Source organism: Trichomycterus rosablanca, chromosome 20, assembly GCF_030014385.1.
Source record: "Trichomycterus rosablanca isolate fTriRos1 chromosome 20, fTriRos1.hap1, whole genome shotgun sequence".
NCBI classification, from domain to species: domain Eukaryota; kingdom Metazoa; phylum Chordata; class Actinopteri; order Siluriformes; family Trichomycteridae; genus Trichomycterus; species Trichomycterus rosablanca.
In genome coordinates this window covers 22,169,967-22,189,634 of record NC_086007.1, presented here as the reverse complement: position 1 = coordinate 22,189,634, position 19,668 = coordinate 22,169,967, and the positions used below count along the sequence as shown (strand labels likewise).

At 38.4% G+C, this 19,668-nt stretch overlaps 1 protein-coding gene across 1 annotated transcript in view; it reads right to left on the bottom strand.

Moving 5' to 3' along the window:
- Positions 1-7,019: 7,019 nt before the first annotated feature.
- Positions 7,020-19,668, bottom strand: part of caln1 (calneuron 1) — a 31,180-nt gene continuing 18,531 nt past the window's right edge. The window contains exons 5-6 of the mRNA XM_063016597.1: positions 10,411-10,567; positions 7,020-7,757 (exon numbers count right to left, since the gene is read on the bottom strand). Of these exons, the coding sequence (XP_062872667.1) occupies positions 7,630-7,757; positions 10,411-10,567 (285 nt within the window). The 3' untranslated portion in view covers positions 7,020-7,629. The remainder of the gene's footprint in view (positions 7,758-10,410; positions 10,568-19,668) is intronic.

The following is a 19,668-nucleotide window of genomic DNA, read 5'->3' as shown; positions in this document are numbered from 1 at the left end:
TTTACTATATGACTATGTTTGCTTGTTATTTGCATTTAATAAAAAAAAAACATGCACAGGGCAAAGTGCACGGAAATGATTAATGGTGTTCTAGCACCATACTTTCTAAAAAAAAGTTGGTCGCAGATGTGGGTGAGCAGAGTTTCAGCCTCCTCCTCGATGAGTCTACAGATGTGTTTCTAAGTACCTGGGGGTTGAGAAGTGATGGCCTATTTCAATGACAAAAAAACCCCAAACAAACAAACCAAGAATCAACAGAAAAAAGTTCATTTGTAGTTCTAAACATAATTAGGGTGTTTTTTACTCACTTTTTTGTCTCGCCCACGACGTTATTCCTCTCTTCTACAGCATCAATTACATGCAAATAAAATATGCAAATTAGGAGATGACGTCATTTAGCGACCTCTAGGACAGCCAATAGCTACTTTCCTTACTGAGGAGTTAGCAACACTGATTCGGACACAGAACTCGCTTTCGTGCAGTGTTGCCAACTTAGCGACTTTGTCGCTATATTTAGCGACTTTTCAGACCCCTCTAGCGACTTTTTTTCAAAAAAGCGACTAGCGACAAATCTAGCGACTTTTTCTGGTGTTATTGGAGACTTTTGGAGACTCAAACGTGAAAACACATATTGTTCTGCAGTTACTGTCCTCAAGCACGGGCGGTCAGTATCACAGTCAGTGTTGCCAGATTGGGCGGGTTTCCACCAAAATGAGCGGATTTTGTTGGAAAATGGCAGGGAAAAACACACTTTGGCAGGTGGACAAAATTTGGGCTGGTTTGTAATTATTTTGGCAGCTTAAAATATAAATAAAAAAAGCTATTGCTAAAGCAGGTGGAATATAAATAGGTCTCCCTTCTCCCTACCTTCTCCCACCACATCCAACCCGTTGTCAAAAGTTTGATTGACAGGTTATTCTTTCCAGTCCAAGACACTGTTGCCACGCCCATCAATACAGTGATTCATATGTTAGACAAGTGATTTGAGTTGAATATGAAGGTAAGCAAGTCTCATATGTACGAGAGGTTGAACTTTCATTGCTTGCAAGTTTATTTTTATTTACATGCAAAGGGTTGTGTCCTAACAAATAATGCATTTTACAAACTTGGTAGGCTACTTTAAAGACATGCAAGCAAAAAAAATTTGTCCTTTATAATGTATAATTACTGATCTGTACATTTTAAGATATTAATTTGTAGGTCATGATGGTTTAACTGGTTTATTATTTGTGAAACGCTAAACATCATCTGCTTATCCTGTGTTTTGGGCGTTTTTTCATGCATTTTGGCTGAAAATTACTGTCGCAATCTGGCAACCCTGCCCAGAGTAGCTCAGTGTTTTCTTAAAAAACAAAAACAAACCACGAATTAACAGAAGAATGTTCATTTGTAGTTCTAAACATATTTAGGGTGTTTTTTTACCCACTTTTTGTCTTTCCCACGATGTTATTCCTCTTCTACAGCGTCAATTACATGCAAATGAATCATATGCAAATTAGGCAATGACGTCATTTAGCGACTTCTAGCGACTTTTAGGACAGCCAATAGCTACTTTCCTTACTGAGGAGTTGGCAACACTGCTTTCGTGTACTGTAGTGTTCAGTGTGACAGTGGCGATATTGGATGCAGCTGTGTTCTCTACTTTTTTTTTTATGAAACAGGAGAAACGTGCTGAATAAAGCGGAGAAAAAGTAAAACTGAAGTATGGATACTATCTATATTTGGATCGATTCGCCCACCTCTACTAATAAGGTTAGAATAGCCGTGTAGTGTCAACACCTAGCCTAGCCACCTAGTTCACATCTGAGATACTGACTAAAACCCAAATAACTCCTACACCATAACTACTATTATTATTATTATTATGAAAGATATACAATAAAGACTTGTGCACTGTGTGCAGTACATTAACTTTACGAAAGACATTACAGCTGTGAGTTAATTTCCAAGCTCAACAACATCGGTAGTTGGTAGTGTTAGCTGCTAAGCTAATTGCAGTGATTTGTGTTTCTATAAGCACCCTGTATTTATAACTCTATCATATTACTATTGTAATTCATATATGTTTGTAAGTAGCTGCTCTCAGTAGGGTTGTAGATAACTAGATTACTTGTTTCTCACCATGTAGTTGTATTTGCTGGGTGAATAAATGTGTGTATTTTAATAGTAACCGAATACATGTGTCCTTGTTCATTTAAAATAAAAAAATAGATACAATTCTGTTGACATTTATAAGCACAAAGTCAAAAGAAAAGAGCACTTATTCATCTAAACACAAGCACACGGAATGAGAGCCTCACTACGCATGCTCCGATTCACAAACCTGACCTACGCTTTTAGCCGTGTTCGTGACTTTGCGTAGAATGCGCAAAGTGCGTAAGTTGCGTTCGTATATTATGTAAGTATAATTTACACTATTATTTCCATAAAATTGCCCTGTTTCTGTATGTGCGAAGCAAAATATTCAGAAACTTGGTCGTTGTTGCAGATAAAGTGTCCTATTAAAAACCTTTGTGCATTTGTTTGCTTACATTCAACCCCAATTGAAAGCAGAACGTTTTTGGTCAGATTGGTCTCATCTTGACTGATATACTACATTATTCTTGTCATGAAAACTAGTTTTTTTTAGATTTTTATATTTGATATCTTAAAAGTATTTACATTTCTGTCTTATTTTTCTGATTCTTTCATTTACCTCATTGTAATGTCATTGTGTGATGTTTGTAATAATTGTAATTGCTGCTGCGACACCACAATTTCCCTTTGGGATAAATAAAGTACTCAATCAATAAAGAGGTGAACCTTTTATTCTTTTTTTTTATTTTTTATGAATTTTTCCCCTTTTTCTCCCCCTTTAGCGCATCCAATTGTTCAATTTTGCATCGTGCTTCCTCTCTGTCTATGCCGAACCCTGCCCTGACCGAGGAGATTTTTGCCACCCACACATTTTTTTGAGTTTGGCGCCACCTAGTGTTGCATGCGGAGAGACACACCCTCAGGGCACTCTTCCTCATCTCTTGTGCAGGCGCCTCTAATCAGCCGGCAGAGTCGCTTCTGACAGAGAGAGACCCACATCTGGTTCTTTGTCCCACCCCCCAACTGAGCAACCGGCCAATCGTTGCTCATACAGCCACTCGGCTTCGAACCGGTGAAGCAGAGCTGGATTCGATACTACGTACTCAGAATCCAGTCCTGGTTGCAGCGTGTCTTTTTACCGCTGCGCCACCTGAGCGGCATCTTTTATTCTTTTAAGGGTTTGTGTGTGTGTGTTCTGTGATGAACTGTTGTTTTTCCTTAAACATGGCTACCAAAGTAGTTACACACCTTCTAAGCTCAACTTATTAAAGATGACCAACAAAACAAATTGTATAAAAATCGTTTATTGCATTAATGCTAATGTATTTGTTCTAGATAGACTTTAACATTTACAATCTCATCTAGATGGTGTAACAACTGGAGTTAAAATGATTATCCTATGCAGCTAGATATTGTGATATTGTGCATGCAAATTTGTATTCTGAGTGTGTGTGTGTGTGTGTGTGTCAGTAATATTTTGAATATTTGCTTTTACAGCAGTTGAATCTAACATGCTACTCCACCAGCACATTCCCATTTATAATAAAACCTTTATGGATTCATTTCATTTTCACATTTTACCGCTGCTTTATCCTGGTCAGGGTCTCAGTGGATCCTGTTTTCACAGAATAGTATTTATTATTAATATTATTATGATGTCAAAATCATTGGCTATTCATATTATCCTTGTTCACTAGTAAACAGTATGAATGAATACCTGTGGTATTTAAAGTATTGTTGATTAGCAAACATAATATGCTACACATAATACACCTACTATATGGCCAAAAGTAAGTGGACACTTAATCATGACCTTTTTGACCATCCTAATCCAAAAAGATGGGAATTAATATAGTTTCCCATTTGTGCCTATAGGAGCCTTCACAAGCCTGTCCGGGGGAATTTGTGCCCATTTGGTCAAAGGAACATTTCCGAGGACAGGCACTGATGATGGATGAAAAGGTCTGACATTCCAACTCATCTGAAAATCTATCACTGGAGTTGAGTTTAGGGCTCTATGTGAGGTACTGGAGTTCCCTTAGACGAAACTTATCTTTTATGGATACTGCTTTGTGCAGGATAAAGTAATGCTGGAAGAAGCATATTGAAAGCATAAAAATGGGTTTTATATAATTAATTTCGTACACCTATTAGCAACGAATGCGACTGAAACGCTTCAAATTATTAATTAGTAAATGTGTCCACAAAATTTTGACCATATAGTGTACATAAGGACAAAATTCAATGCTTACAAAACAGTTCATATGTAAACCGGCAGGTGGCGGTATTGTACTGTGGGTTTTATATCGCCTCATTTCCATGCGGTATGATCAGCATTTCAGTGCAAACGGATAATCACGGTGTCTCTGTTCTCGCTTTTAAAGTAGTACAAAACGTAGGTGTGTGTCTCAGAAGGTCTGTGCAGACTAATATGGCTTTAGTCAGAGGCTGCTGAAGGAGCTGAGAGCTGGCACACTGGTATTGGGTTAAGCTGCCCCATTTGTGCCCACTAACACTGTCTGTGCAGAATATACAGACCTAACCACAGTCATGCATATACATATAAATCACTGAACACAAGTACAAGGGACATCTATATACATAGCTCTACAAGTTCACCTGCATTCGTGATAAGCACTCCCTCCAAATATAGTTGTGAAAAAAAGTTTTTTGAACCACTTGGACATCTGTAATAAGTATTCATGAGTTGTTTCTTTCCATTTCTTAAATCTAAAGTACATTATCATAATTACAAAATTGTACATTCATGTATGAAGCCTTGAATTTATAAACTGGCATAACCAGTATGTATTCCTTTTGGAATGATATTAATTAACCTCATACTATAATGCTTTCTTTACTATCTTTTCCATTTGGGATGAGGCATGCAGTGACTTTTTTTTAAACCCTCAAATAAAACATTGCGCAGCTATGCCAGAGTTTATTTAGCTAGGTTATCTACTTCTCTGAAGAGGGGGTTTCTCTTTGGTGTCCTTTCATCTTTCTTTTTGTACTGGACATAACAATCAAAAACTTTATTTAAGAATTTAAATTTAAGAGATTTCTCGTTCAACAGGTGGAACCTATTTACTTCCTTTAACACTGCAAATTGTGCTCTTGGTGTGATGTTTGCAAGATACCCCAATTCTATTAATAGCAGCAAGAATAGTGAATTTTCTTTATGTACGTCTACAACTGTTTTCAGTCATCTGAAATATATTGTTAACAAGAATTTATGCAATGCAGACTCTATGTGCTCTATATGAATTTTCCAGTATAGGTTTTGGAACCTTTACACTGTGGACCTTTAAATTAATCATATTATTTAAAACGATTTGTGGCTGTGTGATCACCAAAGGGTTCACAAACTTTGTTTTGCGACTATAAACTGTGATGAAGTCTTGAGTTTCTTCTACAGGAATGAGAATCAGACCGCTTATTCAATCTTGAAACAACAGTTAAAAATGACTGCAGCAGACACAGAGCAGGTCGAGTCATCAAAGCAAATTATGCAGATTTGTCTGTTGGAGACAGACGCTGGTGATTATGGATGACATTTCAGAACAAGCTATAAAATTCACTCTCCTGTTCTACTGTGGCTTTAGGTTTAACTGCACACTTAGACAGAACAAGAAATGGAATGTGGTTAAATAATTACACTCATAAAGAGTACAGTAAAGTGGGGAAAAAACAAAACAAGCTGACTTTTATAGTCATGGGAGCCTGAGCGCTGCAGCAGCAAAGCGTTCCGATCCAAAATGTTAATGTGCAGTGTCAACACAATGATGCTGCAATAAAACATCATTACAGCTGTTACTGAGAGTTACAGTGATGGAAGGATTGGCTCAAATGATGGCTCTGAGAGACTTTGATCTGGAGGGGTTGTAATATAGACATTATCAATCCCCTCTGGTGACATCATATGTTAACTCAAACAAATGTTATGTGTTTTAAATAGATCATTAAATCTTAGTTATGATTAAGTAACCTGTAGGGAAAATATAATTACATCATAGCTAATGTGATGGAATCAAAAGTGTTTTTTGGTTGCTCTGCCACAGCGGATCATTCTGGTTCACATACCTGATGGCACAGTTCTTATGCCGCACGCCCTTCCTAATGCAACCCTCCTTATTTCTATCCGGGCTTGGGACCTGCACTGAGAATGCACCGACAAGTGCATCTTCCAGTGGCTAAGCTGTTCGGCCACCAGACATAGCCAATCATGTCTGTGTAGACAAGGTAATGAAATGGCCACAGTTTAGTACCCTGTAGAAACAAAAAATTCTATTCATAGCCATGATATTGTAACGATTTGGAATGGGAATGAAAGAAAACCATAATTGTGACCCGTAAGAACCAAATAAATAAATAAATGCAGAAGTAGCAATGACTTTGAATTGTGTTGGAATTGACATAATTAAACCATAGCTGTGAATACAGTAACATGTGGGAATATCATGACATTATTTTATACAGGAATAGAGCTTATTTAACCACAGCTTTGATTTAGTAACATATAGGAACTAGATCATTAAATCATGGCCATGACTTAGTAACCTGTGGTACACGATTAGCAATAAAACAATGAAAACAATGAATAAATCATAGCCATGCCTTGGAAACTTGTAAACAGGTGGTAATTAAATTGTGGACATGACTTATGTAATTCACGAGCATGAGCTAATTAAATCACATCCATAAACATATGAGAAAAAATAATTAAACTGTGTTTCAGACAAATAAAGCATGGAGACGTTTTAAATCAGCTATGATTCAGGAACCTGTAGGAACTAGATAAATAAATCACAGCCACGACGTAGTAATGAGGAAGAATGTGATCAATAAATACTGACCACTGTGTAACACATAAGGATGAGAAATTAATTCAGTTCACTTATTGTCAAGTTTCTTTATCATGCTCATTAAGACCTAGTGGCAGAGTCACAATCCTAGATACAATCCTAAACACTATTAACAATCTCGAGGTTTTTTTTATCAAGAAGCCTCTACTGGTCGTGGAAAAAACTAAACACAACTAAAAATGAGACTAAAACTGTTAGGCTCATGTCAGTAACACCGCAAGTGCAAGTGGTCTCTTTCTGATTCTCAAAGCTCCCAAAATCATTGACTTGAACTGACGTCTTCATAACAAATCTCATTTGCCAGCACATCAGCGCCTGGAAGCAGCTCATCAATGAATCCCTGCTAAAAATTTGAGGAGAAAACACTAAGCTGGAAAGATGCTTTCAGGTTTCTGTACCTTATTGCATTCATGAAACAAAAGTGGAATGAAAGGGAAAAGAAAAGAAAAGCAAAAAGTCAGCCCTTTATAGTCCCTGCCAGTAAGTTGAAGTGAGACTCTCTTCTGAAGCAACAGCAGAATAAAAAGCCTCCTCGGTTCTCTTGGTAAGGTGTTTGGTTTTAGTAGATGTATGTAAATGTATCGCAGGCTCAAGGCTTTCCGTTTATTCGTAGGCAGGAGGGAATGACGTCACGGGCGGTCATGCACATGCAGGTTCCGCCCACACGTCCCTGCTCACAGTGGCACCGTTACTCCATGCCGTTGCGCAGCATCTGATTGGCCGCGATGAGCATGACGCTGATGATGAAGGCCATGGCGAAGGCGCAGATCAGGCTCTTTCGCACACACGTCTGCCGGTTCTTCTTTTTGGGGTGAACTGTAAAAAAAAACCCAGAACTGTTATCAAGAGTCAACAGTAACAGATTAGAGAACACAACATTAGGGTTTAATGTATATTACCTAAAAAGCATGTGAGCATTTTCAAATTTTTATTGCATGTGTGTTTTTTTGACCACCGCTTTATACTGGTCAGGGTCGCGATGGGAGAGTCTAAGCTAAATTTGCTCTAAAAAGCATAAATCAATAAATGGCCACAATTTACACATTGTATATTAGCTACTTACATTACATTTTCGGCATTTAGCAGATGCTTTTATCCGAAGCGACTTAATATTTGACAGTACACAATCTAAGCAATTAAGGGTTAAGGGCCTTGCTTAAGGTCCCAACAGTGGCAACCTTCTGATTACTGGACCAGTACCTTAACCACTAGGCTACAGCTGCCCTACTTCCATTTAGCAGGCGCTTTTATCCAATTAAGACTGAACATGATACAAGCAACTGAAGGCCTGAATATTTTGGCACAGACTTCAAGAATATTTTTACTGAATATTAGAAATCTGCTGAATCCTTTTCCTAACTGTCTGAGGATTCTTTGTAGGAGCTTTTTTGTGCATTTCTGACACAAGGGAATAACAACATCTCATAAATATGAATGAAGCTTTATGCATATATGAGCTACCTTTTTAAATCCTGCTCTTGTATTCTAATGATTCATGAAATATTCTGCCTCACTCTGAAGTCCTCTGTACCTTGGCCATAAATGCGGTCTATTAATTAAATGGCTTTTTTCATTTACACAAGGGAGAAAAGCCAGTTCACCAAAATACAGACACACTTCATTGCCAATTGATCAGGTAAAAGGAATGTTGTTTAACAGCACTGAAATCAAGATCGACCACAGAATAGAACACCTTTATGTGCCATATATACTTATATACATGTGTACAGTACAGTAAAATTCTTTTTCTGCATAAATCCCATAATATTTGCATAATTGGGGTCAGAGCACAGGGTCAGCCATTGAATGGTGTCCCTGGAGCAATAAAAGTTAAGGGACAATTTTTTAAATATTTAATTGCACTAGCACACCAGCACTAAGATTCTGAACTCCCTGGTTCGAATCACAGCTCTGCCGGTGGTCGGCCAGGCGCCCTCTAGTAGGCATAATTGGCAGAACCTGCAGCAGACAAAATTGGCTATCAAGTCTGCTGGGTGGGAAAAGACTAGACTAATAAGTGGCTTGGGTCAGAAGAAAATGCATAAATACAATAGAAAAAAGGAATCTTTTAGCTACACTATTTTGAAACATTCCACAATAAGATGAATTGCTAAGTGGTGAGAGTATCATGATTTAGGTATAAAAGGAGGATCCACCAAAGGCTCAGCCTTTGCCAGCAAAGATGGGTGAGGAGCCACTTCTTTGGGCCAAACATAATAAGAGATTTAAAAAGTCAGTTTAAAAAAAAACATTTCTCAAAACAAGACTGCAAATAATTTAGGTGTTTACCATCTACCATACATAATAATGTGAAAAGATTTAGAATCTGGGAATCTGTAGGATGAGGTTGAAAACCACTGTTATATGTGCATGACCTTTGAGCCCTCAGACCCCGCATGAGAGTTTTCTAGGCTTTAGCTTTTATAAGGAATGAACGACAGTGGAAATGTGTGTTGTGGTCGAAGGACCCACGTTTCAGCTTGTTTCCAGGAAAAACAGACATCAAGTGCCAAAAACAAAAAAGACCATCCATACTGTTATAAAAAAAAAAAAAAAGGTGCAAAGCCAACATTTATCATATTATGGGGGTGCATCCGTGCCCACTACTGGGTGACTTGCATATGTGTGAATCTTCCATTGGCACAGAGGCATATACTGGAACTTTAGAGAGATTTCAACTGACATCAAGGCGAAGTCTTTTCACAGAAAGTCCTGGTTATTCCAGCAAGACAATGCCACCGTATTATGCACACTGCAGTAGTGTGGCTTCAAAGACAGAGTGCATGTGTTTGATCTATCTTCTGTTAGAAATGCATGTCAACTTATGACAAGAAGAATCAGATGACGACGACCATGGACTGTAAAGCAGCTGAAGTCTGTATCAAGTGAAAATGGGCGAAGTGCAGCAATTAAGCTGGTCAGTGAAGACACTGGGAATGAATGTCCAGAAAAGAAGTTTACATTTGTACCAAGTGTACATTTAGAGATATTTATAATTACATATGATTACATAAGCGACTTACGATTATGACTGAATACATTTTAAACAATTGAGGGTTAACGGCCTTGCTCAAAGGCCACACAGTAGCAGCTTGGAGGTGGTGGGGCTTGAACAGGCAACCTTGTGATTATTAGTCCAGTACCTTAACCACTGAACTTCCACTGTCCCATTAAATAATATTTATAGCTATTATTCACATCAAATAACACCTGTATCCACAATGCAATCTAATCTAATGCTGACCTGTCAGGAGGTCGAACAGTCATGTGATCTATTGTCCAGTTATCCAAACAAATGTTCACAACTCATAACAGTTTTCTATTTTTACTGTCCATTTCTTTGTAGAAAATAATAAAAGCCTAATTTTAATCAATTTTTCTTTAATGCTGTTTCATTTATTTTGTATTTTTTCTAACCCTCAGATCCCCACCATTATAAACACTAATATCTCTGTTGTTGCAGACTTACCTCCTTCAAACTCTCTCTGGCAGTTTCCTGAATTCTCATTCAGACTCTCTTCCTCATTAATGATGATGTTTTCGATGTCCTTCATTGTGAGGTGATCCCGGAAGGCATGAAACAGGATGTGCTTGAGTTCCTCCAGTGTTATTCGTTGCATATCGAACTGCAAAACAGCAGCGGAGAAACAACATAAAGAAATGATTTCTGCTAAATTCTGTGAGATTCTGCTTAGATTTTTATTCATCCATTCATTCACTGTCTGTTTAACTGCTGCTTTATCCTATTCGGAGTCACAGTGGGTCTGATTCACTGGGCGAAAGGTAGGAAACACCTCAGACAGGTCGCAAGAATTTTAGGACTGTGGGAGAAAACCTCTTTTGTGCCAACTGATAAAAATAAAGTGACTGAGACCTGATGCTTGGGCTACTTATTTTTGCTTAAAAATAAAGTAAACTTTTAACAGATAAAAGAATGTGTGCCATTAAAAGCAAAATGCTCTGTTTTATAAACCAACACTTCATTATGATTTGGGTAATAACTCTAACACCCCATTCATAAAATACTAGCTAGTAGAGCAGATTTTATTACTCCTTGTTAGCTCGAGTGCAGGCTGACATTACAGCACAAGAGGTTATAAACCAAAAACTTATTTTCATTAAAGTGCTAAAATAAATGGCGCTCAGGTGGCGCAGCAGTAAATTATGCTAGCCCACCACTACTGCTAGAATCCAGGGTTCAAATAAGAAGCAGTTGGCTGTCTGGTGGGGCGTCTACATATGGTCATGATTGACTATGTCTGAGGGGTGGGATAGTCGAGGCTCTGTAATGGATTGGCATTGATTGACACCAACAAAGAGGTAAAATGTGGTAACGCAATGAAAAACCTTAAATTCATTTACATTTTCTAAACCTCTTTATACAAATTATGTGGATGATTTGTGATAAAAACACTATTAAAATTTATTTTTACAAAAACATTTTGAATTTGTTCAAGCAGTACATATTGTATACATACTGTATATCAATTTATTAATATGAGATGTTAAGATTCAAAATCAACATTGCAAACATAAAAAATATAATAAAATATATAAATGTAGAACTGGATTTGGGGTAATGGGTCACAGCAAGGGTCACATCATTCTGAAAAGAGCTGATGTATCAGAGACTCCCACACCTAACCCCTGAGCAAAATATGATTAAAATGATAAAAGAGCAGCGTAAACAAATGGAACACCTGTCACAGACACTTCCTGTCTGCCCTCCGTTATGCTTTCTGATTGCATTTGTTTCGCATCATTTCCTTTTCCAGCTTTCTCCAGGTCTTGACCCGCTCCGGAGACTGAACGGGTACCATGTAAAGTCTGCCGCTGTGTGATGAGAACGGAGCGCTCAGATTGTTCTGGGCTTCCGAAAGAAAAAAAAACCGAATTGCACTGACCTTGAGCGAAGCCACCGCTAGAGAATTGCCATTACTCGCCGACATCAGTACCCCTTTGATCTGCTGGAGACCTCTCGCTAGATAGCGAATTCCATTTTCTCTCAGTGCTGAGCTTTTTCTGGGTACATTTATATACTAGATAAGAAAGTCTGTCCCTCCAGGTTAACCTGCACAATGTGAGGCGGTGAGTAATCTTAATAAGAATGTATGAGTGAACAGTGGTTGGCAGAGCATCTGGTCCTTTATTTGTTTTTCACTCTTCAATTTATTGTCTGAATTACACATCTGGAGCTGGATGGTACTGTTCAGTAGTTCCAAGAGCTGGACCTCAGCAAACAGCTCATACATTTATTATAACACTTCACTGTTCTCATGCTCAGAATGAGTGTAAACTAGAGATAAAAAGTAGTACTTACTTTAGGATTGCAACATTCACCTGATCATTAGTCATTGTTGGACATCTATTCTAAAACCATGGCTGTTAATACTGAGTTAATATTAATGCCTCTGCTCCATTACAAAAGCCTCCTTAAATTTTTATGCTACATGTCAGACACCTAACTGATAGAAATGTTCATTTATTATTTCATAAGCTACACCAACCATGCCGATAAACGTTTCGGGTAATTACTGACTGTAGAACATTTGTAGCTCTGTATACTTTGTCACGCTCTGTACCCTATTTATCAATCAAACAATATACTGACTTGACCTGATGTGATGACCAGACACTAACATTGTTATAAGATGGTAGTGTCCATGACTGTAGCTCCAAAGGTCATGACCCAATTAAGGTTGCCAACATCTCTGCTTTAGTACAAACCACTTGTTTAACACACACAGTGAAGGACATCTCTGAGCAAAAGTGCTGACAGGAAAACATATTGTCAATGGGTGCCAGGGCAGAACACCTACGCCATCGTTTTCTAGCCTAGCAGGGAGATCCAGGTCCTTCAATACTTCTATATTTTTAAAAGCTATTTATCAGGCAACAATGCATCACTAATATTTTGGGCTCTACGCAGGCCACTGGCATTTCTCCAAACCAAACTGTCAAATCCTGTCCTGATAGACTTGGATTTGTGGACAGGGTTACAGCCAAGCTGGATAAGTCAGGGTCTTCCTCAAACTGTTGCCATAAAGCTGAAACACAATTTATTAGCAATAGGTGAGGCTACAACACTTGACTGAATAATTGGGAACCGTGTTTATTTACTTGAGGCCAGTGGTTTTCGAACTGGTACGAGTACTACTGGTGGCTTCTCTACATGGTTATACAAATTTGCACTAAAAAGCACTAAAAACTAATGACTTAAACTTTATTTAAATGAAGTAAATTAATATGTGTACACCTCATACATGGTTTTTCCACTCTTGAGTATTCTGAAACACAGAATGTACCACAAATAATAATACCTCTAATAAAATAATTATTCCAGCTCTGATGAATCAGAGACACATGCTGAGATGAGGAAGATGACTGGCAGCTGTAATCTTAACCCAAACAGCACTGTTATGTTTTTAGCAGAGTTTTTGGGAATTGGGATGACATGATGAAAGAACCAAAACCATGATTCAACACAGGTTTACTACTTGTGTGGAAAGGAAAGTGGTCACTGCATGTGGTTTGATTATGTAGGTGATATTGAAAGGTTTTGTTCTAATTAGAGAAGGTTTGAGAACCACTGTTTTAGGGTATATTGTGTATTTTAGAATCCTAGTCTTGTATGTAAATTGTAAAAGTACATTTTTAAGAAACTATAGTAGAGCCTGGACGGCAACAATGCTGTGTTGTTTTTTGTTTACCCTGCACTAGGAGCATATTTATACTTGCATCTACGTATCTGTGAACATGTGTGGGTGTCATCTGTGGACGTTCGCGTTAGGTTCTGCCAACATACCTGCACATAATATTTGTCGACTGTATTACAGCAAATTGAACAAAAATGGAGTAAAGTCTGGTCGTTACAGTGCTTATTTAATAAGCAATTTAATAAACAATTTATTATCACTCTTCAAATTTTACATTTACAGCATTTAGCAGACACACTTATTTAAAACGACTTAGGTGTTTCAGAGTGAATCGGAGAGATTCCGAATCTGAGTGATTCAGAGTGTCTGCTGAATTTCTTTTGGTGTGTTGTCTGGAAGGAAAGGTTTGGGGCAGTTCTAGAAGAAGCCGGAATGCATAAAAGTCAGGTTTAGCTGAGTAAGTTGGTGGGTTTGTGAGTGTTGCCTGCAAGTTTGGCACCCGATTCAGGGTGCATTTCTGTCTTGTATCCAAAGAAGCATTTGAATATACTGTTGGTCCTGCTTATATTTATAGACACATCTATATAATCATGCATTCTATGATTTTATTTTAGATTGTCCAAGAATTAGTAAAAGGGTGCAATTAGACAGTAAAAAAGACCCATTATTTTTCTGGAAGGTAATTTATCCCGGATATCAGTCCTCTCTGTATCCATGGTGCACATCATCATGCTGATCTATCGCTGGTCTGTGCAAATCAAGCAGGCAGGTGGATTGTATCAATGCTGCACAAGCATGACAAAGATGTCATATCGAATGGGCTCCAGATGTGGCTCCAGGATGAACACAGTCACGTTTTTTTGTTCAAGCTCCCCTGACCTATTGCTTTATTCCTCAAATATAGCTGACCTCCTCTGCTGCTCTGTGAGCAGTGCTCCTCAGCCTGCAAATCAGAGTGACCTTTCCATGGTCCACAATCTCTGTCATAAAACGCTGGTACATTCAGGACTTCCATTTATTCCCTAATGTAAAACACCACTGTGGTAGGTCAGTATGAGCAGTTTGATGACAGCGCAGTGGAAGCTTACTAGAAGGTACTAGACTAGTGATCAGAAAGTTCAAGGTTTAAAAACCACCACAGCCGAGTTGACAGTGTTGGGCCCCTGATCAAGGCACTTTAATTCAATATATGAGTTGCAGTTCATATTTTTATTTATTTATCTTTCATATCTGCTTTGTTCTGATCTCATTGGTTCTAGCACCACCTTGAAGAACTGGACAGAAGATAGCAATACACCCTGGACAGTGTCATGGTGCATCCGTTTTTCCTGGAATTACTGGGTGCATTGCAGTATATACACCCCAGACAGGACACCAATCCACCCCTTCAGCCAGTAATGTCTTTATGTAGCCACCCAACCAGCCCACAGCACCACTGTAGCCCAGTGATAGAGGGCTAGTGTAATTTACCGCTTCACCACGAGAGCACTCATCCCAATATTGAGCAATATTTAATTCTAATACAACACAATTTTTTTCAATGCTTTGGAATGACCTACATCTAAAAATACACACCTATCACAACTAAAAACATAAACAATTGTACTTTTTATGTCTTTATTAAACACATTAATTCCCTGGTCACAGTCCAGGCATCAATAATTATGTGAACCTTTGTTTTTAATAACTTTTATATCCTCCTTTAGCTGTAGAGACTCGAAACAACAGTGAGGAGACCATTCTAGGCAACATCCCATAATGTGTCTCACCACAACATCTTATCTGATTAAAGGTGTGGACTCCAAAAGTATGTGGACACACTCCTAATTATTCCTTGCTAACACTTGTATAAAACCAATTACATTAAATAAATTATATGCCTCCTTCTTTGTGGCAACTGTTTGGGAAAGGCCACAAATTCCCATAGACACTTGTGCAAAGCCTTTGCAGAATAGTGGGGAAAGTGAGGGGTAAACTTTGTATTAATGCTCATGGTTTGAAAGGGGCTATCCAACAAGCTCATGATCAGATGTCCACTTTTGGTCATATAGTGCATTTTGGGTCACCGTCTTGCAGCATTATTCAATTTTTATTTAGCTTTTGATCACCATTAATCTGACACCCCCCTATAATTTTAAATAAAAATGTATTGTCATCTTATTAATACATCCCCAAACCATGAACACAGCATGGTACAGTCACTCCTTAGATATAATATTTATTGTCAAGCAGGGGAAGATGTTCCACACTGCCCTATTTCCATATCTCAAATTAAAATCAGCACTGGAGTCCCCCGTTTCATTAGGTGCACAGCGTCATTCCCTGGCATGCTGGCACACTAAAGTCTGCACACTTTACCATCCTATGCATGCAAATTCGTAGCTTCTTATCTGCCGCCTATCTTGTGAACAGATGGAGTGTAGGCTACAGCACTGCTGCATATGCGAGGCTAAAAGCACAGTTTAACACTTCACCAATCGATACCTGTCTTTTGCTTCCCCACAATCAGATGGATGTGTTGTTTTTTCTTTCATCGGGTACAGATTCAGTGATTCACTCGTGCATTGCTTTGTTGAGTCTTGAATTGGCTTTGAGTAACCAATGCCATGCTGTTTATTTTTACTTATTTTTAAGGTCACAGTGGAATGAGCATCAGTGAAAAAGCTTTTCTCTTTCATCCACTCACCTGCAGTTAGTTCCAAGAGTTTGAGAAATTATGCAAACAACTTTATTCTTTGGCATTTTTGAGAATGAATCATTCATAACTGTGACAAATCAGTATGATATACTGCTGAAACTACAATAAATCAAAATACAGTGTCCTGTGTGCACAACTTATACCTCATTCTCAAAGCAAAACCCCAAATATTTGGTCAATTAATAATTTATTTATAAATGTATATACAATAAACTTAGACTTGGCTGTAGTGAAACAGTAGTAGCTCCTGGTAGTGGCTGCATTTTACCTGAGTTTTTTAACATTGAGGCCAGGACCCCACAATGGGTTCCACAATGGGTTGCATAAGACCTTTACAAAGATCTTTTTTTTTAAGCAGTTAGCCCACACTGGCCTGGCTGGGTGCTCTACAGACAGAATTGGTCGTGTCTGAAGGACTGAGGAGCGGATTTGTGTATCCAGACAGCTTCACATGCATGTTGTATATGAGGTTGAGGTTGATAAACTAACCTAACTAACAAAAACAATCAAACAAAAAAAAGGTCTGGCTTACTTGGAATAAAAACTAGCTGGAGCCCATTCGAAATACCATAATTTCATTGGCTTTGACTATTGACTATTTATTCATGGTCACTTAGCTAACATTGTGGGTAAGTTGTAGTTATTCACAGTACAGCCCATGGGTAAGCAGGTGAGTCCAAAAAAAGTTTAAGAACATACAATATTCAAAGCAATACAACAGCCAGACCCAAGTTACCACAGGTTATATGCACAGTCCAGTTGCAGGATTGGTACTCAGTTCATAAAAATTTACTTATAAAATACAGATAAAATATTTAAACCTTTAAGAAACAATCAGATGGTGTCATTTTCACAATAATCTAACTTACTTCTCCTCTGGACTTTTGCAACATCTATCTAATATGATTAGAAAAGCACTGCCTGGAGTAAATTACACCATATTACAGATGTTTGAGCTTTCTGAATAATTAAAATGCCTCTGCAATTACATTTTTACATCAATATCCAGCTTTTTTCTTTGTTACTAGCCTTTTTTTTAAGACGTCTCCATAGCACAATTAGAGCTCTGCTGTCATGAGCTGGTGAGTGAGGTGTCAGTCACTGCATGTCCGTGTGCCCACTAAGATTACAGTCTTTGGAGGAAGGTGAGTCACTGTATCTCTCAGCCGTTTCAACAACCTGCTTTATTGAGCCGGAAACAGCACTAGGACAAAATATTAAGTCATTGTGTTCAGCTGCACAGTCTGGGCAGAGATATGTTAGCGCTGAGGGGGTGCATTGTTGGCATTCATCATATAGCCCTTTTCAACCAAGTCTGTGAACCTAATTTTGAATTGTATGGTGCATTTTCATTAAAAATAAATGTTAGTTCCCAGACAGAACCAGTGAATAGTAGTTTTTCAGCATGAACCATGACGACATCCATTGGCATGTCAAGTTGTAGAGGAAATAGAACGTCTTCATATCACTGATAGTTGAGCCACACTTGCTTTTTAGATAAAGACAAAAATTTGTAACAACAGCACAAATGCTTGCAGGTAATCTATGAACTGTGCCATCTTGTTACTACTGTTTACTTTCTTGGTGCATTCTGCAAGGCTTTTATTTTGGAAGAGCATAACCAACAAGCTCATGCTCAGGTGTCCACATAATGTTGGCAATAAAGTGTATTTTCATTCATACTGAAACTCATTTACATTTAGAGTAGCTTTTCCACCTACTGGCATTTCTTCCAATATATGGAAAGAAGCTTCAACCTCCATACAAACGGTATAAGCAGGTGTGTGTGAAAACAGGATTAAAGTTGTGCGGTAGCAATGCTTCCTGAATTGGCACAGTGCCACTCTACTGAAGATACGTGCGCCCACAATGCATGTGCAGGGTTTGTTGTTTCTATATACATAACTACAAATCTACAGTATCAATGTTGTGTTCAGTTATGTAACCGGTCACAGAGGAGAAACACATAATGCTTCCACGTTTAGCTGAATAATGGCTTGAGGGAAATGATTGCAGGATTTATTCAGTACATTACAGCGTCTATTCCAAATAGTTCGTTCTATTTGTTCGTTCTATTTGTCTCTTCTCTCCTGACAGAAAAGCAACCAGCCCTTAAATTAGGAGACAAACCTACTCTGAAGAAAATGTGAGTTGGAGAATTGAACCTAATCAGCTATGCCTTGCTGTTTTGTCTTACTTTCCTTGAATGGCTCTCATCAGTCATTCCACCTACATCACACTCTAAAAAAGTTGGGATGGAGATGTGTGTAGCAGTGTGTTCCATTACCTTTCCTAATAATGAGACTTTTTAATGATTGTTGCAGTTTAGCAAGTGAAATTATTTTCAACAGTGTTGTACAATAGACGTTGTCTCCAAGCAACTTTAGAGTCATGAATCCAGGAACGACAGACCAAAACCCCGTGTTGAGCAAGCCAGTGGCGACGATGGCAAGTAAAAACTCCATTGAAACCTTGAGAGGAACCAGACTCAGGAGGCACCCATCCTCCTTGGGATAATGCACCATCCTTTTTTAATAAAAGACAGATCTGGACTGCAGGCAGGCCAGTCAAGCACACACACTCTGTGATTACAAAGCCATACCTGGCATTGTCTTGTTAAAATAACCATGGACTTCCCAGTAACAGACGTCACCATGATAGCAGTGTGTCTTTTTAAAATTGAAAGATAAACCTTTGCATCAATGGAACCTTCACATATTTGCAAGCCACACATGCTGTGGGAACTGATGCATGTCCATGTCATGACAGTTGTTGGTTTTTGCAGCTTGCGGTCTGGATGGAACTCAATGTCCTTTTCCAAAAAACAAGCTGAAATGTCGACTCATCCAACCACTGAAAACATTTCCACTGTTTTTAAATCCATTTGAGATGAGTTCGGGCCAAGATTAATTCACTGACAGATCCTGGCTTTTACACTACGTTGGTTACATCTAAATGGTTATTTAATGCTTTGGTGCTTTAATGCCTTGCTCATATACAATCTGGAGAGTCAAAATTTTAAACTGTAAAGAATGAGGACAGTGGTAGCAGTGGTAACTCAGCGGTTAGGGTGCTGGACTAGTAATCATTGCCGTTGTTAATATGCTGAGCAGTCGGGTTTTACTCGTCTGAAATCGAGCTTGACAAAACAGACAAAAAATATTTTTCAAAAATTCTTAGACTTCATTAGGTACGATAATCCTCTACTGAAACCCTCACATCTGAGTCACCATCGTATTAGCAGGACTAGGTGTGGCCTCCCACTCTGAGAGCGATTAATAAGCCTGACACGCAGCAGTAATTAAACACACCAGCATGTGAATTAGCTCTCTTATCTTTGTTTAATGCGCTTGTTGGGCAGTGGCGATGGACT